The sequence below is a fragment of the Apiospora hydei genome (assembly GCF_038363865.1).
Source record: "Apiospora hydei strain CBS 114990 chromosome Unknown utg000004l_segment0_segment0, whole genome shotgun sequence".
Taxonomy (NCBI): Eukaryota; Fungi; Ascomycota; class Sordariomycetes; order Amphisphaeriales; family Apiosporaceae; genus Apiospora; species Apiospora hydei.
This window is the reverse complement of record NW_027117363.1, coordinates 1,471,946-1,494,982: the sequence shown is the minus strand read 5'-3', so window position 1 is coordinate 1,494,982 and position 23,037 is coordinate 1,471,946. Positions and strand designations below refer to the sequence as shown.

At 53.8% G+C, this 23,037-nt stretch overlaps 9 protein-coding genes across 9 annotated transcripts; 6 read left to right on the top strand and 3 right to left on the bottom strand.

The window, feature by feature from the left end:
* Nucleotides 1-67: 67 nt before the first annotated feature.
* Nucleotides 68-757, bottom strand: PG997_002978 (uncharacterized protein; the record flags this gene model as incomplete). The annotated part of the gene is made up of 2 exons (XM_066807293.1): nt 68-606; nt 670-757. The coding sequence occupies 2 exons, from the start codon at nt 755-757 to the stop codon at nt 68-70; spliced, it is 627 nt and encodes a 208-aa protein (XP_066670911.1).
* A 477-nt stretch (nt 758-1,234) lies between these two features.
* On the top strand, nt 1,235-1,920 carry PG997_002977 (uncharacterized protein; the record flags this gene model as incomplete). Its single annotated transcript, XM_066807292.1, has 2 exons — nt 1,235-1,297; nt 1,636-1,920. The coding sequence occupies 2 exons, from the start codon at nt 1,235-1,237 to the stop codon at nt 1,918-1,920; spliced, it is 348 nt and encodes a 115-aa protein (XP_066670910.1).
* A 909-nt stretch (nt 1,921-2,829) lies between these two features.
* PG997_002976 (uncharacterized protein) lies at nt 2,830-3,950 on the top strand (the record flags this gene model as incomplete). Its single annotated transcript, XM_066807291.1, has 4 exons — nt 2,830-2,904; nt 2,998-3,008; nt 3,111-3,291; nt 3,318-3,950. 4 exons carry the CDS (start codon nt 2,830-2,832, stop codon nt 3,948-3,950), a joined length of 900 nt encoding a protein of 299 aa, XP_066670909.1.
* A 243-nt stretch (nt 3,951-4,193) lies between these two features.
* PG997_002975 (PQ loop repeat-domain-containing protein) lies at nt 4,194-5,476 on the bottom strand (the record flags this gene model as incomplete). The annotated part of the gene is made up of 2 exons (XM_066807290.1): nt 4,194-5,262; nt 5,418-5,476. The coding sequence occupies 2 exons, from the start codon at nt 5,474-5,476 to the stop codon at nt 4,194-4,196; spliced, it is 1,128 nt and encodes a 375-aa protein (XP_066670908.1).
* Nucleotides 5,477-6,285: 809 nt separating this feature from the next.
* PG997_002974 (uncharacterized protein) lies at nt 6,286-8,028 on the top strand (the record flags this gene model as incomplete). The annotated part of the gene is made up of 2 exons (XM_066807289.1): nt 6,286-6,651; nt 6,772-8,028. The coding sequence occupies 2 exons, from the start codon at nt 6,286-6,288 to the stop codon at nt 8,026-8,028; spliced, it is 1,623 nt and encodes a 540-aa protein (XP_066670907.1).
* A 1,563-nt stretch (nt 8,029-9,591) lies between these two features.
* PG997_002973 (uncharacterized protein) lies at nt 9,592-10,900 on the top strand (the record flags this gene model as incomplete). The annotated part of the gene is made up of 2 exons (XM_066807288.1): nt 9,592-9,985; nt 10,086-10,900. 2 exons carry the CDS (start codon nt 9,592-9,594, stop codon nt 10,898-10,900), a joined length of 1,209 nt encoding a protein of 402 aa, XP_066670906.1.
* Nucleotides 10,901-13,422: 2,522 nt separating this feature from the next.
* PG997_002972 (uncharacterized protein) lies at nt 13,423-14,705 on the top strand (the record flags this gene model as incomplete). Its single annotated transcript, XM_066807287.1, has 3 exons — nt 13,423-13,822; nt 13,892-14,496; nt 14,568-14,705. 3 exons carry the CDS (start codon nt 13,423-13,425, stop codon nt 14,703-14,705), a joined length of 1,143 nt encoding a protein of 380 aa, XP_066670905.1.
* Nucleotides 14,706-16,355: 1,650 nt separating this feature from the next.
* Nucleotides 16,356-17,787, top strand: PG997_002971 (uncharacterized protein; the record flags this gene model as incomplete). The annotated part of the gene is made up of 3 exons (XM_066807286.1): nt 16,356-16,594; nt 16,713-17,485; nt 17,555-17,787. The coding sequence occupies 3 exons, from the start codon at nt 16,356-16,358 to the stop codon at nt 17,785-17,787; spliced, it is 1,245 nt and encodes a 414-aa protein (XP_066670904.1).
* Nucleotides 17,788-19,445: 1,658 nt separating this feature from the next.
* PG997_002970 (uncharacterized protein) lies at nt 19,446-21,958 on the bottom strand (the record flags this gene model as incomplete). Its single annotated transcript, XM_066807285.1, has 2 exons — nt 19,446-19,874; nt 19,931-21,958. The coding sequence occupies 2 exons, from the start codon at nt 21,956-21,958 to the stop codon at nt 19,446-19,448; spliced, it is 2,457 nt and encodes an 818-aa protein (XP_066670903.1).
* Nucleotides 21,959-23,037: the final 1,079 nt, after the last annotated feature.

Here is a 23,037-nt window from a genome sequence, read left to right as displayed (position 1 = left end):
GCTAAAAGCATTTACAGTATTGCTTGTTTGATGGAAATTCCACCCAAACTTCGTGGGCTTTGCAGGGCTATGAGGACCACTTGACCTCGAACTCGAAGAAGTTGACCTTCAAAGGATCCGAAGACGTCTTCGCCGGTCTCGCAACCAGCGGGCTAACATCCAACAGCCACTCCTCGCCATCCTTGTCGTTCTCGTCGGCGAAGATCCAGCAAATCTCCCGCAGCGGGACCTTCTCCTTCACGTTGCCCGCCTCGTCCAGCAGGAGCCGGTAGACCCATGCGCTCTTGCCGTTCTCGTTGCCCTCGCGGACGATCTCGAGCGTGACGCCCTTGGCCGGGTCGACGGCGGCGCCCAGCGGGCCGACGCTCCAGTCCGCCCACCGGTCCGTGGCCACGGTGCTCAGCATCGGCGCGCCCTGGTAGAACTCGACGCCCGTCTTGATCCACTTCTCGGACGACTGGTCGGGCGTCGCCGGCGGCGCCGAGACGCGCTTCAAAGCTAGCAGCAGGCCGCCCTGGTCGTAGCGCTCGGTCCAGTCGGCCCAGAAGGTCACGCGGGCTGACTGGAACTTCTTGAGCTGACCCGAGGAAGTGCGCGAGATGGGGGCTATATGTCCAACGTTATTAGTCTGTCACTTGCCATATATAGCTTCTTAAAGGTTATAAGTACCGTTCCAGACATCCTTGGATGGAGGCTTCCTCCAGATATCAGTATCTGGGCCAGCTTCCAGGATGAAGGAGTCTTTGGTAGTGTCCATGTTGTTCACTCGATATACGAAATACGGGGGAAAGGTAAGGTATGCTTTAGGTTTGGAGCTGCTGCGAGGAGGAGTAGATATCGCACAGAGCAATCAGTGACTCCAGAGCGAGGCATCAGCTGGCTTTTATGTAGCAAGCTAACCGCGAGAAGCTCAAGTGGCATCTGGCATCTTCGAGATTAGTCACAGTGTTCAACTATTTCGATGCTTCTGGGCTGAGCGGCGTCGTATTCCTCGCTGCTATATCGAGCACCCCCGCCTCGCTCCTGACCAATCATATGTCGCCGAAAAACGTAAAGGACCAGCCGATGCGGTCGCCAAGTCCTCGAAATCCGGTGATGACCCGGGTGACCCGATATTCAGCCGTCCGGGCTGGAAATGCCAATCATTTTCATGGCTAGATGCAGCTTTGTCTCATTGATCGTCGGTTCGCAACGTGTCACCTTGCATCATGATGGGGACAGCTGAGCTTCTGTGATGCTTGACCAATACTGGACACCTGGAGCCGAGAGCCGCTTGGCGGACACGGCAAAAACAAGTGTCTAGACTCTGTGGTGAGAACGCGGGACTCCTGCATTCTCGAGTTACTGGGTGGGTACATGTCAGTTTGACAGAACGGGCCAGTTATGAATTGATGCTGCTTTTGCTCTGGAGATTCCGGTTCATTACAAGATTAACCGCTTAGGTTTGAGTAAGTGCTGATATTAAGCCGTCGGTTGTATGTATCATTTGATGGGTTGATATTGTAGCTCCGAGCCGAGGACCGGGGCTTTGATCGGTGGCTTGAGTGGCGGAATGCAGTCCGCATGGCGCGAGGCCTCGACCATATGTAAGCATATTTGGATGAAGATGGTCGTCAGTTGGCCAGCGTCGTCTAGTCCACTGGCTGCTTCCTCCCGGGAGACTACCTGCACGTGTACCTGCTCGCCGCGTTCGGGGCCTCTGGCTTCGACTCGGTCCTAACGATGCTCTTGATCAGTATTGCGGCCACCGTCTGGTCCGACCTCTTGGGATCGCTATCCGACAGGCTGCACTTCAGGACCTGCGTCGTCATCTCGGCCCTCTTTGGTGCGACGGTTGTGCTGTTGGTTTGGGTCCTCTCGTCGTCGCTGGCGGTTCTCTACCTGTTCTGCGTCGTCTACAGCCTGTTCATCGAGGGTTAGACGTCGATGTGGCCCGGTATTATACGAGAGGTGGTGTAACGGGTGAACGTCAGTGAAGGCGGCGTCGAGGGCCAGACCCAGGGAACCGCCGGTCCCGTCATGGTATTCGGTAGCTCTGCGTGAGACGCGACGTCGGGCATGCCATTTCGGGCCCGCTCAGCGGATCCCTTCTCCGGGGAATGCCTTGGCAAGGGCTGCCGCGCGCGGGCTACGGCAGTGGCTAAGGCAGCTTGAGTGTATATACTGGTGTGACCGCGCTTCTCAGTGGTACGAGTTTCGTTTGGAAACGCTTGGGTGTGCTTTGATGGTCTCCTAATCTGGGTGTCTGAGCATTCGAATATCAACTGCCTTGGGTCCGTAACGCCTGCCTATTTAGAGGCTCATGTGCGCAGACTGAACATGATCACTGTACATGAACTCCTGCAAGGAAGATACAACAGCTAGTGCAACGATAGTATTTCACTACAACCATGCGATCTGAAGATTGACACGCCAGTGCTGTGTTGGACTAAATTGGCAATGGTAGCTCTTCAAGACCATCACTTATACTTTGCTCCTTGGGAAGCCGCACAGGCACCATGTGCCGTATATCGCTCTACCAAGCATAACCAACGTAATCGGTTTCCCGAGGTATTTTATCCTTTCCTGAAGTTAAGAGGCCATAACGCATTCACTCATGGAGTTGCCATGCCGGGTCGCCGACGGCTTACGAACCGGCATCATAGGTGGGTCTCCACCAACTTCGGCCTCCGCTCGGTTTTAAGATGTGCCTGCTGGTGACGTGAATTGCTCAACAACAAGTCGACTGGATAAATAGGTTGCAATTCCCATTCGTTCAGAAGTAAATCAAACTGCATCTCGACAATACCAACGATCTTGATGCATAAGATACTCAGAACCGCCGCAAAAATGTCGTCAAACTTGACAATCCAGTCGACCCTCAAGCTGAACAGCGGCTATGAAATCCCCCGCCTTGGCTTCGGCGTAAGTTCCACTCTCCCTCCGCGTTGCAGCAGTTTGTAGGTAGGGCCATTGGTTCGAGAGCCAACCCGCTAATGCCGGAACGAAACACACCAGGTCTACCAGGTGTAAGTGGCCTTTTCTTTCCTCGCCAAAACGCTAACCGCCATACAATGCATACCACAGACCGCAGCCAAGAGAAGCAGTCCGCTAACACCCCCTTTCACCAGTCCCATCGAGCAAGCCGAGTCCTGCGTGCGCGAGGCCCTCACCGCGGGCTACCGGCACGTTGACTCGGCCGTGGGGTACAGGAACGAGGCGCCATGCGGCAAAGCGATCCGGGACTTCGCTTCCTCATCATCGGGCGGTAGAGATGGTGTCGCGCGGGAGCACATCTTCTTCACATCGAAAGTGCGCCCCTGAAACTGTCATACGAGAGCGCCAAGACGCAAGTCGACGCCACCCTCGCCGAGACGGGCCTGGGCTACATCGACCTGATGCTGATCCACGCGCCCTACGGCGGTCCCGAGGCGCGCAAGGGCGCCTGGCGGGCCCTGGTCGAGGCCGTGGACGCGGGCAAAGTCCGCTCCATCGGCGTCAGCAACTACGGCGTGCACCACCTCGACGAGCTGGAGGCGTACACCCAGGAGCTCGCGGCCGAGCGCGGCGGCGGCGGACAAGAAGGCAAAAACGGCGGTGGTGGGGGGATCATCTCCGTGGGCCAGTGGGAGGTGCACCCGTGGCTGCCGCGCGACGACATCGTCGACTGGTGCCGCGCCCGCGGCATCGCCGTCGAGGCGTACTGCCCCGTCGTCCGGGGCGAGCGCGCCGGCGAGAAGGTGCTGCAGGAGCTCGCGGCCAAGTACGGCAAGACGTGGGCGCAGGTCCTGATCCGGTGGAGTCTGCAGAAGGGACACGTGCCGCTGCCCAAGAGCGTCACGCCCTCGCGCATCAAGGAGAATGCGGAGGTGTATGACTTTGAGATCAGCGAGGAGGATATGGCGAAGCTGGAGACGAAGGAGTATTCCCCTTGCGCTTGGGACCCCACAACGTCCCCTCTCGACAAGTAAGGATTGGGAAGTAGCAACAAACATGGGTTCAAGGGGGCAACTTTGGCTAGAGCAACAGTACACATATTATAGAAACTGCAGAACTCTTGATACAAACTATCGTGGTTAATCAATATGCCCTCCCGTTATTTTGATTTTCCGTTTTCCCAGAACTCCGACTGAAAACCAAACTAATCAACTGTATACGTTCTTGGTCTTGTTACCCTTGCGGGCTATACCCAGACCAAACCTCTTTTGTTGCCGCTATGTCCCTTTCTTAGTTACCCAGTAAAGAAATACAGTTTTGTGCAAGTTATGGTGCCCCGGATCCGGCCCGCTCAAGATTGGCCTCTGATCCCAGCGTTCTTCGTCGGTGCTGCTGGATTCGGCATCCTCGACGTACGTATTATCATCTTCGTCATAATCGACGCCGCTGTAGATGAAGAACTGGACGAAAATGCCCAGATCAAGGAACAGAGTGCCCAGACTGCCTGCGATCCACGAAAGGTTGACGAGGATATATCGTCCATAAATCTGGCCGGCCTCGCCGAGCTGGCAGTGTCCAGGGTGGGCGCAAGTTGGCTCGTAGGCGAAAATAGAGAGAACGTAAGTCAGGTTGCCCAGGCAAGAGAACAGGAAGAAGAGCATAGAGATGCCTTCGACCGACTTGCGCCGCCAGTTGAGCAGGAGCTGCGGCAGACGCGATCCGAGGTACAGTACCGCGCACATCCAGCCGAAGATTTGACCCCAGAGGTTGAACTGCGGGCCGTCCGAGGGTCCAGATTCATGTTCGCCCGCGGCATGGCGGCTCAAGTACCAACCCGCCACACCGGCGACGCAGACCATGAGGATGGCCGTCGAGTGGGTGAAGAAGGTGCGCAGCTTCGTGGGCGGCGGTGGGGGCATAGACGGGACGTCGGAGATCATCGGCACGGCGGGCGAAAGATGTTCCCAGCTGTGCCAGCTCTGGGTGCTGCCACGTCGCTCCCTATTGCTCAAGTGTGCGTCCAGCAAGCCGGATCTTTCGTTCGGCTCGCCAATCTCCCGCACGCGAGTGGCCTTTGGCTTAGGCGGAGGTACTTCGTCCTTCCAAGTGAAGCCCTTGTAGTAGAAACATTGAGCCAGTAAGACCATATCAGCTATGGTGTAGTATATAGCAAGAATGAGCATGGTGGGCAAAACGCCCTGTAGTATGGCGCCGAGGATGTTGAAAACATCACCGACTAGCCATATGATGATGAACTGCAATGAAAGACCTTCAGCAGAACCGCGTCTGAAGTTTTCCGCAATCTGCGGGCTGAAGACGACTATCCATGCTGCTATGGATATAGACCTTTGGGGGTAAAAATGTTAGCTGGCGTGTTTTTGGCAAACGTCACTGCGACATGAATTTTCGATTCATGATACAAATTATGTCTAAATCTCCTCGAGTCTGAAAACGGAACAATACCGAAGTTGTTGATGCTTTGATTTGGAGGAAGAACTTACCCACAGATACCAGATATCGCTTCGACGTCCAAGTTCAACGGGCCAGTGGGAGGGGCCATGGTGGTGGTGGGTGATGTCAGTTGTAGCACAAGATGGCCAACCACAGGTATGTGTGTCAGACACTGAGCAATGGCAGCCAATGCGAAGACTAGCTCGTAATCTGCAAGCAAATGCTTATTGGTGAACTATACAGCTGGAATCTGAATGAGCGATTGATAGAAAAAGGCAGTAGATGGCGTTCCAATTCGCGGAAACGAGCGAAGGCGACTACCAAACAAGAATAAGAGAGGCGCCCGTCATTGAACATGGATTTTTTCAGACTGGGACTTTCATCCCCAGTTTTCGTAGCGCAGCTCACTCAGCCAGGACCACTGGGTCCCACGTGCACTGAAGGATTTAGGCCCGGCCAGGATAGGCTCAAGATGACGCTAGAGGGCAGTTTTGCGGGGAACGGCCAATTGCAGGGCGCTCTGGTTTTGTTCCGGGGGCCGCAGGCTCTTGGGCTCGCAGCAGTGGCCCTAGTGACAGCGGCATCCCCATGGCTCTGGGAAGGTTGCCTGCTTGCAAATGCAAATGCCAAGAACGCCCATCCTTTTCAGCCGCCACTCAGCCCACCCACCACACCACACCACCACCCAACGTCACGACATCCCATGTGGTACCTTTCCAGGGGTTAGGGGGCCATGGACTGAATGATCGACGCGGCGATAACCGAGCTTCACTTTCGTTCGTGATTGCTACACGCGCAGTCAATCCTCTTCTTTGCTCGAATACGGCCCATTCTCGATAGGCTTTGTGCCTAAAGTGAAAAGCGCACTTGACAGGACAGAGTTTTGCTCAGTGGTCCGATCAGGTCCCTCCGGCCATCATGTCTGCCGACCTCTTCGCCGAATTCGCCGAGTTCGAGGCGCCCCCAGTCTCGCAAACACCCCAACCTGCCAAACCCTCCTCGGACCCGTTCGACCTCTCCAATTTCGGAAGCAACAGGCAGACCTCCTCGGCGCCGCCACCACAACAGCAGAACCAACCGTGGCCGGCGTTCCAATCGACTCCGGATCCTTGGGCGACGCCTGCGACCACCACATCGACAGCACCGATACCACTTGGTACCAGCACCATAGGCAATGACGACGATGATGACGACGAAGGCTGGGGTGACTTTGAGGTGCCGGAAGATACAAAACCAGCAGTGTCAAATGCGCCCCCCTTTACCAGCAGCCGAAGTGGCCAAGCCGTACCATGACATACCCGCCAGGACAAGGATAGTGCGGGCACCGACAATAGATCTACTGTCGAACAGCCTCATCTCTGTCCCGGGTGGCAGTAGCCAGGCGAGAAAACTTCGCTGGCCCAGAGTCCAAAGCCGAAGCTTGAAACGATTAGTCAAAAGAGCACGCGCAAACCATCTAAACCAGATCCTAATGTTCTGTTTGATGCAGATGATTTCGACGGTGACAACCCGGAGGACGATGATGACTTTGGAGATTTTGAGACCGTTCCTCCGCCCGTCTCATCGCAGACGGCGACAAACAGTGTGCAGCCCAAGAAGTCTGCTTCACAAATGTTAGCCGGTCTCAGTTTGCAACCTGCCTCAAACTACCCGCAGGCCCCCAAATCTCCGTCTTTCCGAGAAAGGAACCCATTTCCTGGGCTTGCTCTCAATACGCCTGCGCCATCCGTCTCTGCCTCCAAGGACGACCCCAAGACGTCGCCCATCACTGCTTGGCCGACGCTGGATAATATGGATTCAGCTGGTAGCAACAAGATGGATGATGGATGGGGAGATTGGGACTCTTTCGACACGAGAAAGCCTGCCTCGAAGAAGCCTGCCTTGAAGAAACCTGCGTCGAAGAAGCCTATCTCGAAGAAGCCTGACAAGGCCAGTGCACTTTCGCAGAGTACTGATGCGAGCTGGGACTGGGGTGCTGCCGATCCAACAGCCGATGAGCCTAGAGACGACGGTAATCAAATCCCTCCGAGTAATGTACCCCCTCCATCCGTTCTGTTATCGATATTTCCCCAGCTTCTTGGAATGGCCAACACATCACTCTACAAGCCTGTCAGCGGGCAACCCTTTTCTACCAAGAACCGTATAATGGCCGATCCAAGGACGCTGGAGTTTTTGAAGGGTTACATATCACTTGCTACGGTTGCCGCTCGCATCATAGCTGGTCGAAAACAACGCTGGCATCGAGACAAATTTTTAGCCCAATCTATGTCCATTTCGGCAGCTGGCAGCAAAGGGATGAAGCTCGCGGGTATCGACAAAACTCAAGCTGCACGCGAAGATCGCGAAGCAGGTGATGTATTGGATGTCTGGAAGGAGCATGTTGGTCGCCTCCGTTCTGCACTCGCTGCTGCAAATTCGGCAGTAAAGGACCAGCAACTCAGGATACCCGAGTTGCGAGAGAACATGCCAGTTCAGACAGCTAAAGGCGTCCCTACATCCACGAAAGCCTGCATAGTATGTGGGCTCAGACGAGACGAACGAGTGGCACGAGTGGACTTTGAAGTCGAGGACAGCTTCGGCGAATGGTGGACAGAGCATTGGGGTCATGTGGCCTGCAAGCGGTTCTGGCTGAAGCATGAGAACGCTTTGCGCCAACGGTGAGAGCGATCTCGACCGTACCAGCGGGACTTTTTACGTACCCTGCCTTTAAGATGGATCGTAGCCAGCCTCCTCGGCTTCCGACGCACAAGTTTGGCATGGAGACGGAGACAATCTATTGGCTGATCAGACTATTCGGTGAGAATCCAGCCGTTGTGGCCTTCGACGCCATTGCGCCAATCCGCCCGTGCCATGCCAATCACATGGATAGCCTGCAATGTCTGAATTTACAGCTCTTACTAACAAAGATGGATGTCTCGTTCGTCCAATGGCCGCATTCGAGGTATCGAAACCCAAACTACTGCACGGGGACTCCTCTCTTCTGCATATTTTCCTCGTAAAATATTTTAATACCACACGATATACCCCCACTGTGATTCGCCCTCCCAGTTGCTAGAAATTCAACCAATCAAGGTATTTACTCCTACAGTGTCTCAAGCACAAGCATTGGTATGGATACACCGGGCTTGCATATATGGGCTCTTGTTTTTCCCGATCAGGCATTTCGACATGGAAAGTCGGGGCACCGTGCTGTTGTGACTAACAAGTGCTACTGGATGACGGACAGGGGCATACCTCAATCACCAGTGAGGCTTTTTCTCACCAATGGACTTTGCAGCCCATGTGTGATGCGATTTTCTCCTGGTACTTACTTATTCTTCCCTCGTCGATGGTGACCAGTAAACGCAAAAGGCCGCATGTGTCCCCTACCTTCTTTGGTCAGAGGATGTCTCGGAGAGAAGGTTCTCTCCGCAGTTTGCTGCCAGATAGCCTGGTCTCAAACTGTGTATAAGTGTTATTGGTTGGGAAGGGGACCAATGGGCTCCACGAACGCAGACCTTGCAGATATTACTGGCGTTGCTCCGCGAGCATTATTGGGAGCATTGGAGAGGGGTAGCTGGTCGAGCAAATCTGTAAGTACCTATGTAGGTAGGAAGGAGTTCAAGCCACTTCGCTCGGCCAGCTCCCGTATATAGCAGAACCATACACGTTCATATAGCAGCTATTTAAGAATGCACATATTTGGATTACGATGTGCTTTTATATGAAATTCCAGTGACTTAAGGGGGTATACCAATATCTAAAAAGTTTTAGTGCGATGTCACCGAGCCTCAATAACCTACGTGACGTGTCTTCCCATCTGCAAGTCGCTCTTGCCAAAGAGATGCAGTATGGTTCCCTATCATTACGTAGCCGGAATTTTACACATACTCCCCTTTCATAGTTCTGTCTTTGTTGATATATCCCCTCGGGCTCCATGATTGGAGTATTGTGGACAGCGAGTAGCCTGTGTGGACCAAAGAGAGTTGAAGCTTCAAAAAAGGGGCTCATCGTGGACTAAGTAGAGCCAATGGGCGGGTCCACCGCCGACCTCATTTTGAAGAGAAACCCTATACATTTCACAGTTATACGGTCAGATACATATACACAAGGCGTCATCGACCATGGCTGGAATCTATAAGCATGAGCTGGAATCTCTGGGCATCGTGGTGGATGCCTCCGAGCAACCAACGCCAGGATACTTGGCGCACTCTAACATGCCCGTTCTAGATCACCACCAAGATAATGCAGTTCCAAGCGCCTGCTGTAATGGACAGCGTCGAGGGCAGTGGAACCTCAGAAGACTACACAACAGATGAAGATATCGAAATGACTGAAGACGGCGAGTCCTCAGAAGAGAACGGGAGCGAATATGAGTTTGAGTGGTGGGAAAACCGGGAAGATATCGCGAAGGCGCTGCTAGACCACGGTACCAAGCGTCTCAATGATAAATTGCCGGATTTCTGGGGGAATTCATCTCTCAAAAGAAATACAGTCATCACTATCAGCGTCGTCAGTGGCGGGAAGACATCCTTTGCCTTGTGGTTCGCGAAGACCGCATTCAAGACATTTCACCTGTCAAGCTGGAGGAAGACTTCCTTTATGACGCTGCTAAGACCAACTTGGACAACCTGGCTAGGTTGGCGATGAATAAACTTATAAATCTAAAGCACTGCAGTTTTGGGAGGTTCCTGCCAAGGTATACTGTGTACATCGCAACCTTACTCGACCTTGACAAGGAAAGTCCGTCTGGGTCTACCCATCCTTCAACAACATTTCCACGCCTTGGCAAGACTCGAAAATCCATCGGCTGATATCAGCGGGTACAGAACACAAAGAACTTACAGGTTTCTTGGGGGTGATGACCACCCAGAAACAATCAGAGCCTACATGCTGTATGCGACAATGGCCCGTCAACGAGGCAATAACAGGACCCTCCGCTGGCTCCCAAACCAACCAGGCTGCCCTCGACGATGCGAAGCCTCCTATGGATAGTACTGGGAAGAAATGGGCCGACAAGGACAGGGTAACAGAGTATCTGCAAAACCTCGACACGTTGATGAGTTCTGGCTACATGGGTGTTCACAGCCAGATCAATAATAGTCCGACGCAGACTTATACGGACAGCCTGGCCCAGCTGCTGACACAAGACGACCAGCCCGGTACACGCAGTGAGATCTTCGGGCCAGAGCACTTGCGTGCCTTCCACTGGAACAATACCAGGAACCATCCGACGCCGCTGTCGTACGCCATGAACCATTTCGTTTCCGTAGACCTCCCCGATCAAGCCGACGACTGTCACATGGCCTCGCTGAGAATCGCCTTCCACCTCATCAGGAAAGGGGCGGATCCACGGCGGGTCGACCCCGAAGTCCGCAGAAAGGTCCAGGCGGAGTACCAGAGACGGGCCGCCGCTGATTTACCTCCACAGCCAAAGCAACGATTGTCGAGGGCCTTTTGCCGGGACAACATGGCGGGGATGACGGCCCAGCACTTTTGCGAGAACTCCGGGAGTTGGCGTACACGCACATGGTCCCGGAGCGAACGCTTTTGATCCCCATCTATTTCGTCGCTCACAATACCAACGTACTTCCGGCTGGTCGGGTCTGGTTTAGGTAAAAGACAAGGGAAAATTATAATTAATCAGTGTATTCTAGACGACGCTAATTGATAAAGTACCTGTGAACTGTAGAAAGCCTACTCAGCAAGACGGCTGGCTGGTGCAAGAAATACGTGCGATTAGATATATAGTAGCTTACCAGTAAGACTTCTGCATCCAAATATTCAGATCACGATGCCTTGAAAAGGACTAACGATGTACCTCGGTAGTGATTGCATGAGCAATGTTCACTTTATCACCAAACAAATAGCCACATGTAGATATGATTTATGTCAGAGGTAGCCGCAAACAATGCAGTAGAGACCGAACATTAGGTATGTACCAGGTCTGAACCTATATATTTTCACCACAGCAGCTTTATGCCAAGGCACGGATGCACTTAAATTAGCTTGGTGAAGGTATTAGTAGATAGGTCCATACACCCCTTAGAGATCGTATCTCATGCGGCTTCAAGCTGTTGCGGTTCTTTGGCTGTGCCTGGTTACCTGCAATTTAGTCATTGTGAGTCTACTACGACCCTCCAACTGCCATATGATTGACTACATGTACATACAACCGGGTAGGTACTCATTGATGCAAGGGTCTTCCTGCCGCATGTGGAAGTAAATCGCCGTGTCAAAACAAGTAAGGGAAAGTCATATTGACTGGCTATTGATTTGTCAATCACAAGCGTAAGTGCTCGGCTTTGTTTGAGTACATCAATGATGTAGGCAGTTGATGCGTTGATGCAGCTTGAGCTGTCCCACGACACACTGATCGTGCCTTGCTCCTGCTCCAGGCCCGAACAAGTGCAGGCAATACTACAAATATTGCTCGGGGAGGTACATGCAATTCCAACCCTCGCCCTCTTTCTCCAAATATTGGACACCGACGAATCCTGCAAGCACATGCGGCCTTTATGCAAACAGGCCAATTGTTCGTTCTTGTTTCCCCCAAATCGACGAACGCACGAACGAATGAACAAACAAACAATTGGCGGTTGAAACGAACGGAGCGATCGACTTTTCCCACCAGACCAGACAGGCGCAGGCGCTCTCTCCGCCCCCACAATTCTTCGACTCTCACAGTTGAGCTTGGGAACTTGAACACAAGAAACACAAGAACACAACACACGCACACAATACAAAGAAACGAACGGGAGCCACATCAACCTCCTCTATTTCCTCTTCCTCCTCACCACCTCCATCACCGCCGCTACCGACCTTTTCCTCTGCTCTTCGCCAATAACCACCCCCTTCCCCCTTTTAACTCTCCTCCTCCGTGCCGTTTCTCTCTCTCCTCGCTCTATCTTCCTCTACCCCTCCCCCAGCCGCCACCAAGACTCAGACCTCCCCTGTCACCGCGACCCGCACTTTTCCCGCATCCGGCCTTTCTTGTCGCTGGCATATCGGTTTCATTCCTACCGTCTTACAACGCTGGATGCCATCATTGCCCGCTTGATCGCACATACGGCCGCATAAAACCCCCCAGCTCCAAGGCGCGTGTGAAGCTCTGCTCTGACGTCCCGAGACCCTCTCCCACTGTGTCCTCCAACCCAACGGCCCAGTCCCCTGACCAAGCGTGCCCACGCGGCTAGTTAGTGGTCTGCATCTACATACCTCCCAGGCCCCTAGTCCCCATACCTACCTACCTACCTTACCTCCAAGGTACCACCACAACCCACGTACTACACACTACTGGACGTACGTAAACGCAACAACTGGAAGCAGACAGCTTGAGCTCGGTTCGTTTAATTTTTGCGACCAACCAGACGCAGCAATCGCCAACCCCACTGCCAATCCATCCCACTCTCTTCCCCAAGGGAAAGAAAAGACACAAGACCAGGAAAAAACTCCCGCGATTCACTCTGCGTCAAGCAACGGACAAGGTAAGTTGGTGGTGAAATGGCCGGCGATGCCCCGCTTTGGTCTCGCTTCCTCTCTCTCTCTCACACGCCCTCGCTCACTCACCCAGCCCTGCCTTCCCCTTCCCCTCTCCCTCTCCACTGCCCGCCGTGGTCACTGTTTCTATTTTCTACTACCACATGCTGGATCGTGCAGCGCAGATGCACAGAAAGCCCACCGCTGGTCAAATATAGTCGACTTGGTCATAGCCTGTCCCTACACCCGCTCACCCTTATTTGTGAATGTCACATGAAATATCCCATTTCCCATACCGTCATCTCCACCACCCGACCTGATCTACATCTTGTCTACTGCAAAGTGCGAGCTTATCAGAGCTAGCTAACGCCGCGACTCAACTAGCTAGGCCCAGAGCTCTCTGCTTTTGCCCACCATTCGCCAACAGCAAAAAGGGCAGCTCATTTGCGCAAATCAGCATCACCACCCAGCATCACCGTTTCGCATAGTGCATTGCTCCTGTATACCTGCATCGTGCGCTACACAGGAAGCTCGGGCGTTTTTTCTTCTCTTTCAAAGCTCGGCAGTTTTCGTTTTTGTTGCTTGCCGTTCTTCACCATGTCTGTCTCCCAAGACGTCATCCCGCCCAATGGCGACATCCTCGAACAAGGAATGGACAACTTGAAGCTCGATGGGGATCTCGGCCCAGATGGCCAACCTGCTCCCAAGACCGACGAGGAGTATGCCGCCACCAGCCTGACGCTGCGCGCTATTGTTTCCTCTAAGGAGGCCGGCGTCATCATCGGCAAGGGTGGCAAGAACGTAGCGGATCTGCGTGATGAGACAGGCGTCAAAGCAGGTGTCAGCAAAGTGGTACAAGGCGTGCATGATCGCGTTTTGACCATAACCGGAGGCTGCGATGCCATTTCCAGAGCCTACTCGATAGTTGCGCGCGCGCTGCTCGAAGGTGCGCCGGCAATGGGCATGGGTGGCGTCGTGCAGAACAATGGCACACATCGTATGCGACTTATCCCCGAATCCCCAGATCCCACCTTGCTTTGGGGTGGACTTTGCTGACATAATCCAGCGATCAAGCTTCTCATCTCACACAACCAGATGGGCACCATCATCGGCAGACAGGGTCTGAAGATTAAACATATCCAGGATGTGTCAGGCGTTCGCATGGTGGCACAGAAGGAGATGCTGCCACAGTCGACCGAGCGAATCGTGGAGGTCCAGGGAACTCCCGAGGGGATCCAGCAGGCCATCTGGGAGATCTGCAAGTGTCTGGTTGATGATTGGCAGCGTGGTACTGGCACCGTGCTGTATAACCCTGTGGTCCGTACCCAACCGGGCGGTGCGGGGTCTCTGCCCAATGCTGCTGGCGCACCTGTCAGCGGGGTGGGCAATTACGGTGCTGCCCCAAGCAGAGACTATGGAGGCCCTCGTGTAACGAGAACAGGAAATGGTGCCGATTTCAGCAACGGCGGAGGACGCCCGTACCGCCGCTCCGACTCTGATGCGGGTACCCGGGATCGCCAAGGCCCTCCTACCCACGACGAAAACGGCGAGGAGATCCAAACCCAGAACATCAGCATTCCCGCAGACATGGTGGGCTGCATCATTGGCCGGGCTGGAACTAAGATCAGTGAGATCCGCAAGACGTCTGGTGCCCGCATTTCGATTGCCAAGGTATGATGACGCCCGAGAATTTACAGACCTCTCTCTACGGTACGGGGCAATGAGCTAACAGTAAGGTTTAGGCGCCTCACGACGAGACTGGCGAGCGAATGTTCACCATCATGGGCACCGCCAAGGCCAACGAGACGGCTCTTTTCTTGCTCTATGAGAACCTGGAGGCTGAGAAGATGCGTCGTAGCCAGACGCAGGTCCAGGAATAGAGAAAAGGCTTCGTGGATGGCAGAGTCTTCCGAACCTACCAGAGTGGGAAGGAGGGAAACCTCTGCGAGGAGTGATGCTCAAGCGTGCTGTTGCGATTTCCCATGTTCTTGTACATCAAGCCTAGCACTGGCGCTGGTTTAGGCTTACTGGCGGGTGCCTTGCACGCCCGCTCTTTCCAAGGACACGGATTGATATAATTGTCTGGAGTATTTCTAATGTTGGTTGGATTTGGCGAAAGGAACCCTGGTTGTAAGGCGGGGTGATTCCAGATCTGACCTGCCGCAAGGCTGACTGACCTTTACACAATGCTGGCGGTCATAACGATACGACGTAACGACAACTACTCTCCCCATTTCTTTGCCCCCGGACGAAACGGCCGATGTGATCGGCTGCACTCTTCATGTCTTTTTTCCTTGCTTGTTGTTTCAGATATCCAAACCTACACCCACACAGAGAGAGTCTCACATAAACACCACTTCCCCGACTTTCCTTTGCGCAGCTCTAGGCCATCCATGAGGCGCCTTCGACAAGGAACCGGCAGACGTCTCTCTCCCTCTCTCGACGGAGGGCGGCTATTGGACGCCAGTCGAGCTGAACGGATGGTGGTGAGCATGCGCCTACGTAATCGACCTCACTCTCATGTACCAAAGATTCCCGTTTGTCCTGGACGAGAATCGCCCCAATCTCGTCATATCGCGTACATCCCCTTCATCGCGACCCCTCCCTCGCTATCACCATTTCTTTTTCCCGCCCATGCGCACTTTGGAGGCTTGAGTCAAGAACTCTTGTCCCCCTTATACAAGACAAACAAAGAACCATCAGTGGACCTCGTGTCGGTCCCCTCGACGGACTGGGTTGCATGTTATGTTCACATTTTGGAGGCACGGGCATAGCTCTCTAGGATTAAGCCTGCGATGAGGCGGGAAATTGGGATGTCAAGTACGCCAAAAAATAAACTACCAAAGCCCCTGGGCCGGCCCAAAAGCACCAGTTTTGAGACGTGACCATATCATGTGTAAAGATGTAGGTAGATACACATGCAGGCATATCGTATCGTGCTTGCGCTGCAGCCAGCCAATGGCAATGGAAGCGTCCGACGTTGATGGTGCGGTGAGGTCGAATGTTTGTCTCTAGTTTCTGATGGCATGCCGCCATGGACGGACCGAGCCTCCACTGAACGGACTGGTCCCCTCCGCTAAGGACTGATTGTACCTAGGCCGTCTCCAGCAGTACTTATGCACCCCACGTTCGGACAGGGCACTGGTGCTAAAAATATGTAATCGTGGGTATCCAGCTCGCTGTCCCTACTGTGTAGCAATGTTAAATTCTGCCAATCTGTCATCAACTCTTTTGATGGATGATGGATAAGACGGACAATCCATCATAAGCCGAGTCCATTTTCAGGGTCCAGGCTCGTTTTTCTCTCGTTAACTGCCTGTCAGATGGTTTGATATTCTAACTCGTGTCTTATTCTTCTTTTTATCCCTTCCTTTCCTCTCTGTCCCCGCGAAGTGCAAAGCGACGACGCGACCAATTGTTGACTTGGCTTGTCTTCATCCTTGTCGTTGCCCCTTCCACTCGTTCTTTATTTACTCCAATATCCACCAAATAGTCGGCTGCTTGGGGGTGAGCCGCGCAGTCCACCAACAATGGCGCGTACCAAGCAAGTTAAGCCCATTGAGCGCCAGCCTTCTTCCGAATACATGGATGGGCAGAACTCGACTTCGAGCAAGCGCAATGTCGATCCGATCACGGCGCATTCCGGCAAGTCCAACGGCGCATTGAGCCACTCCACCAAGGCCGCCGTCGCCTCCGCCGCGCCCGTCGAGAAAGCAGATGCCGGAGTGCTGCAGCTGGTGATTGCCGTTGCAGGCATCTACGGCTCCTTGTACGTCACACCTGCCCTGTCATTCCCCTTCCCAAATACCGATTTGTAGAGAAGAGCTGTGGCGACTAACCTTATCCTACTTGCGCCCGATAGCTTGACATGGGCCTACCTGCAAGAGAAGCTCACGACGACACCCCACGGTCCCCGGGCGCGACCGAGGTCTTCAAGTACCCCGTCTTCCTGAACACGATCCAGTCCCTGTTCGCCGCGACCACGGGCGCCATCTACCTGTACTTCAGCACCCCCGAGGCGCGCCCCTGCCGGCCATCTTCCCGTCGCAGCGCATCGTCGCGCCGCTGCTGCTCGTCGCGCTCACCAGTTCCCTCGCCTCGCCCTTCGGCTACGCCAGCCTCGCCCACATCGACTACATCACCTTCCTGCTCGCCAAGTCGTGCAAGCTGCTGCCCGTCATGTTCTTGCACATCACCGTCTTCCGCAAGCGCTACCCGCTGTACAAGTACCTCGTGGTCGCGGCCGTGACGGCCGGCGTCGCCGTCTTCACGCTGCACTCGGGAAAGAAGGGCGGCAGCAAGAAGCACACGTCGTCCGAGGAGCGCAACATGCCCTGGGGCCTGCTGCTGCTGTCCATCAACCTGCTGTTCGACGGCCTCACCAACAGCACCCAGGACTACATCTTCAGCGCCTTCCAGCCCTACACCGGCCCCCAGATGATGTGCGCCAACAACCTCATGAGCACCGCCGTCACTGCCTCGTACCTCCTCCTGAGCCCCTGGCTCGTTCAGACCGGCATCGGCGAGTGGCTCGGTATGGATGTGGCCGGCAGCGCCGGTGAGCTCGGCGAGGCCCTCCAGTTTATGGCGCGTAACCCGTCCGTCTGGGCCGATGTGCTGGGTTTTGCGGCTTGTGGTGCGGTGGGACAAGTGTTTATCTGTAGGTTCCTTGGTCTTTTCCCACTTTAACCTATGCGACAGACACCCTTACTAATGCCAAAATCAACAGTCTATACACTTTCCACCTTCTCCTCGGTCCTACTCGTCACCGTGACCGTCACGCGCAAGATGTTCACCATGATCCTGTCCGTCGTCGCCTTCGGCCACCGCCTGACCCAGATGCAGGTCCTGGGCGTCGGCCTCGTCTTTGGCGGCATCGGCGTCGAAGCCGCCATTGCGCGCCAGGAGAAGATGGCCAAGGAGGAGGCCAAGCGCAAGGCGAAGGCGGTCAAGGCGCAATAAGACCAACACATTTACTCCATTTCTCTCACTAGCTTAAAGAGAAATGAGACTCAACGAGACTTGACGGGTAGAGAGGGCGTACCCGCGCGTATCCATTTACTGCGAGAACGCGAAGACCGCTTTTATCCATTACCTAACTTACAGAGAGCAGAAACGGAGAAACGGGTCAGAGGCATGTGCTTTTCGTTTTCAGTTATGAAGGATACCCTCAGACGAATGGTCGATGTAACAAGCCTTGCAAGGTCGTCGAGAACCAGCCAGTACATAGAAATAGAATTCAAGTTAAACTGTCTACATGCGTTTAAGCGGGGTGTTTACCCCTGCATACTCAATTGTCTTGGAACTGGAAAGTCGTTATCGCCACCAACACTTATACGCAGGCTGGCTAGACGAGTAAGACAGGGAGTCTACGGAATTTGAAGTGGGTTTGTATGTTCCTTCTATCATCGGAGGCGAAACTTCCTAAATCTGACTGATAAGTAAAGCCAGAATAATACAGGTTGCTCTCACGGTAACGGCCGGTCACACCCTACAGAAGAACGAAGAATGTTTTGATATGTGTTTGGATTTTTTTCGTAGATTTGGTTTGTCCTACGAGGAGACTATATACAATTATTGATTGATTGGCTTTAATTGGATGAAGGAAAGCAAGCACTCGAGACGCAACTAAGCCCACAGGGAAGAAGAAACAGCTTGGTAGAGAAGGGCAGGTAGACGAAACGACCCGACAATGACAAATAGGATCATCGCCGGTCTGGAGAAGCCAGAAAGGCTTTCCCCGACCCCTCTGAGAACAAACTGCTCCCCTCCCTGTGTGCGTGCGCTTTTCCCTCGCGAGCTACCCCTGTCCTCCTTGCCAGCGTGTGCAGGTGTATGGGTAAGGGCGTCTAATCCACGACAGCCCTCCCTCGGCACACGCACGTTTCCCATCAGCTGCACCAGCAGAGTTCGCCTTGGTTCCCCTTTCCATCCGTTCCATACCGGCACTTTCCCTCAAACTCCTGGATTAGACCTTGCCGTTCAGGAAATGTGCTTTCAGTAGAAGAGTCCCTGTGGGCGAGGGGAAAAACAGCGCCTCATGGCCCGATCACGTAGACGCCTTTGCCACCACAAAGAGCCAAGACACCGCCCGGCCGGTTTCGGTAGTGAACAAGAAAAATGAAATGAAACGCGTTTCCGGGTATATCCGGATTTCGCCCATGACCGCCGGTTGCTGCGCTATGCCATCCTTTTGCATGATGAAGAAAATAAGAGAACTCCTGATTCTGCTGTAGAACGAACGAACGAGCGAGCGTATGGCTGGGTTTGCAAGTGTATGACAAAGAAAAATGCAGTTTGCTCGGTAAAGGTTCCGTAACAATGCTGTTTATAGAAAGCCGTTCGGTGCTAGGTCAAGCTGTCCAAGAATCTAATGGATTAGGTGCTGCCTATTCATGACTGAAAGCTAGGGATGTGCTTAAAAACGCCAGTGTATGCCGTACAACAGACGCTTTGCAAAACGAACTAAATCGATTTGGCACGCTGGATTGAATGTATGGAGCAGATACACGTCTCGCAGTTATGTCGGGACGTATGGGTCGTAAGTCGTCGATCATTATGTGTGCCACATAGAGTACAGATCTCAGGTATTTTGATATTGAGTTCGCTATTTGCTTGCTCTATAACACCTCATCAATAGATCGCACGATCGGCGTTTCTCCTTTGGTGGGAGGGCTTCTAGGGTCGGCGACCTGAGTAGGCCGCAAAAACGGGTTGAAAGGATCGCGTGGGAACATTGATGTCCTCGGCGAGAAGAGGCCGTCGCTGGGCTCCTTGGGGGTTGGCGGTACTTCCACAAACTTCATCCCTGGCATCTCATCGAAAGAGTCATGCAACGGATTGTTCGTCATGGTTTCGGCCCTGGGTGACAACAAGGCATCATCGTCAGGCAGTGCGTGTGCCATTTGCATATCTCTGTCCATCGATGCGTCGGCATTTCGGTTGAGCGACATAGGTTCCTCACTGTCGCCGAAATGCAGCCTAGAGAACCCCATGCTCTGGATTCCCTGCCCAAAGCGGTGCATTGCGAAACCTGGAGATGGTGGAGGCTTGGACTCATCAGAAGGGGGAAGCCGGGCGAAGGTGGAGGTTTGAAGGCGTCAACAGGCGGAAAGCCTGGTGATGGTGGTGGCTGGAAGAAAGACGAATTTCGTGGCGGGAAAGTAGAGTCGGGTTCTGGCTCCAATAGCTTCGGTGGCTTTAGTCCCATTTCGCTGTCCAAATTAAAACGACCAAACTTTCCTAGGTCCTTCTCGTCTTCTTTCTCGGCCCAGGAGAAGCTGGATGGGGCAGAAGATGGGCCAGGTGATATGGCCTCCAAGGCCGGTGTAGATTTCCCCCGAGCATGAACCGGGCTCTTCTCCGGGCTTTTGGTACGTCCTGTCTCGGGGCTTTCATCTGGAAGGGGCGCACTGAGAGGCTCCTTGGGGGCAATGTCGATAGCATCAGCCGAGAGTGTAAGCCTATGTTTAGTCGGACTCCGCCCGCTCTTCAGCCCAGCTGCAGACCGAGGCGGGAGCTTCTTCTTCGCAATCTCCTTTTGGAAGTCCTGCAAGCAGTACATGAGACGCATGTTAGGACTGATCCATCGGCTCTTGGACTGGGCAGCATAGTAGGCGTCATTGACGCTCATGCCGGGGTTCTGATAGAGACCGTACGCAATGATGAGACTGGCAGAGCGACTGGCACCCTGCTGGCAATGGACGAGCACCTTCTTGCCCTCTTTCGTCCGCTTCTCAATCATCTCGCAAAGCGTCATCAGGTCGGTTGCGATATCGGTGTTATGATCCCATGGCATGTGAATATACTCGGGCTCTTTGGACATATCCGCTGCTTTGGGGGTAGTGGGCGTCTCCATACGATCCCCCATCGGATATTCAAACGCTGTAGCGAAACTGGCAGTTGAGACGGCGGTATCAGGGATAGGCGACTCGGCGATCGGCTCCTCCTTTGATGCCTTGGCTGAAGACGACCCCGCGAAAGGATTAGTAACTTCTCGTGCCACGTTGATCACAACATCGAATTTGGCGGCCTCGTCAGCAGTCGGCTCCAGGTAGAGGTAGACGTTATCTTCATAGATGGCGATTGGGCCATCCGGATAGCCAGGGGATTTCTGGTCCTCGTTCGCTTCACTCTCATCGCGGAATGGCTCCATATCCATTCTGTTGGCCACTTGAGATCTGATGGGCGAAGAAGAGTCTTCCTCGATGATCGGATCATCAAACGTGGCTTTGGGGATGGAGTGTTTGGTGGACGGGCGAAGCAATTCTGATAGACCTGACTCTCCACGCTCCAAAACTGTAGGGAAAGTCATACCGCCAGCGGGACCAAAGGTAGCAGATTTCATGCCGGACAACATGTGCGGCGAAGAAGTTGAGTGCTTAAGAGCCCGCCTTTGTAGCATAGGCAATGCAGGAGAGCTCGGCACCTCGAGCAGGGTAGGGCGTATGCTGAGACCGACATTTAAACCTTTTGAGTCTGTCTTGAGGCTGAGCTGGCTTGGCTTGCGCTTCATAGCGGGGATGGCGGGCTTTATGAATGAAGGCGAGGAGGGCTCGGAAACCAAAGTCGAAGATAGGGACGTCTGGAACGGGGGCTGAATTGATAGGCCCTTCATGTTCCGCGCTCTTCTGGGAGACGGAGACGTCATTGGCCGCGGTAGCTCGCGCGGTGGCTGGGATGCGCCGTCGTTGACCGTGAGAGTATTCATGTTAGATGATAGGCCCGATGACATGCCAGAAAGTCCTCCGAACGTGGTCGCAGGGAAGGAGTTGAGAGGTATTAAATTGACAGGCGAATCGGGTGAAGACGACGGTGACGGGTCAGAAAGAGACGATGTATCCGTCGTAAGCGTTGTCGTGGGCGAGGAGTCAGCCGATTCCGAGTTGTGTGTAGAGGTGCTGTCATTGTGACGGTGCAAATGATCTGCCAGCGGTCGCAGATGCTGTTGTTGCTGTTGAAGCTGGGTGGGAATCTGCGGTGCACAGGTCGGCTCCATGTCCATCATCTTTGAGTCCACCATAGTGACCATTCCCCTTCCACTTTCGTCGTATGCCTCGGCTTCGGGGTCCAAAATGGACATGAATGAGGGGATTTGGTCCTCGTATTGTCTGCGAGCCGCAGCCGACGGCATGTTTGGTCTCTATTAGTCGTCTCAGTTGGTCGCCGGGCTTGCACACTCGGGAGTACGCCGTGTTTCTTTTGTTTGGCCCTGTTAGAGTTGGCGTTGTCTGCCAGACGTAGCGCGCAGGTCCTCGCGACCTGAATTAAATGTGTTGTAAAGGAAAGCTATCCAATGAATGTAGTGTGGTGGATAGACGAGGGCGATAGCCTGACTGTGGACAGCGCTGCTGAATCCTTTGGTTGCTGTTTCTTCGTTTATCCGTCTTCTTCCTCTCGAGGTTGTCCCGGTTCCGTTCGGCTCAGGCGTTGACAAATATTACTAAAGGCGGAGGGAAGAGAAGAGGGAAGGGAAGCTGGCGTAAATAAACGTGAGAATGGATGGTTGCAAGTTGGGGGCGGAGGCGGATGGCGACGGGGGGGGATGTTGATTGTGTCGTTTCCACGCAACCACTATCGCATGGCAGCAATTGGCTGTCAGCACCTTGAAGCAGAAACCGCAAGTAGCATAATAGATGCAAGGCACAAGTAAGGAAGACTCGGGATGGGGGTGCGGGCGGTTATGGACGAGACGAAGCGTCCGGGTCTGGTCGCTTACAAGTAAAATGCGGGTGGGTTGAAAGGAAGAGCGTTTGGGTTCTGACAGATTTGACAGGAAAGAAAAAAGAGGTTTGTTAGGGAGGCGGTCGAGAAACAGAAAACGGACAGACGGTGACGGTACTGCAGTACAGGCCTGACACAGGGCAATCTCTGTGTGAAGGTATCTGCGAGTTGTGTCTGTGTCTGGGTAAGGAAAGTAAAGTCTGGGAAAGAGAAGACAACAGCGCGGGAGGAACAAGGAAGGGAAAGCGGGCGGGCGGCTTTTCCAGTTTGGTGTCGCGGTACCGATTCAACGATATCCAATCCAATCCAACCAATTGTCCTGCGCTTCCAGTCACTTTTAGTAGTATTCCAATGAAAGACCGAGGGAACTAGAAGAATGGGATTGAATTTAGGCCCATTGCTACCACTTTGTAAGAAGGAGAAGTACAAGGGTCGTCTTAGCGACAATGGCGGGTCTCAGGTACCCCTCGAGTACAGCCACCCACCGTT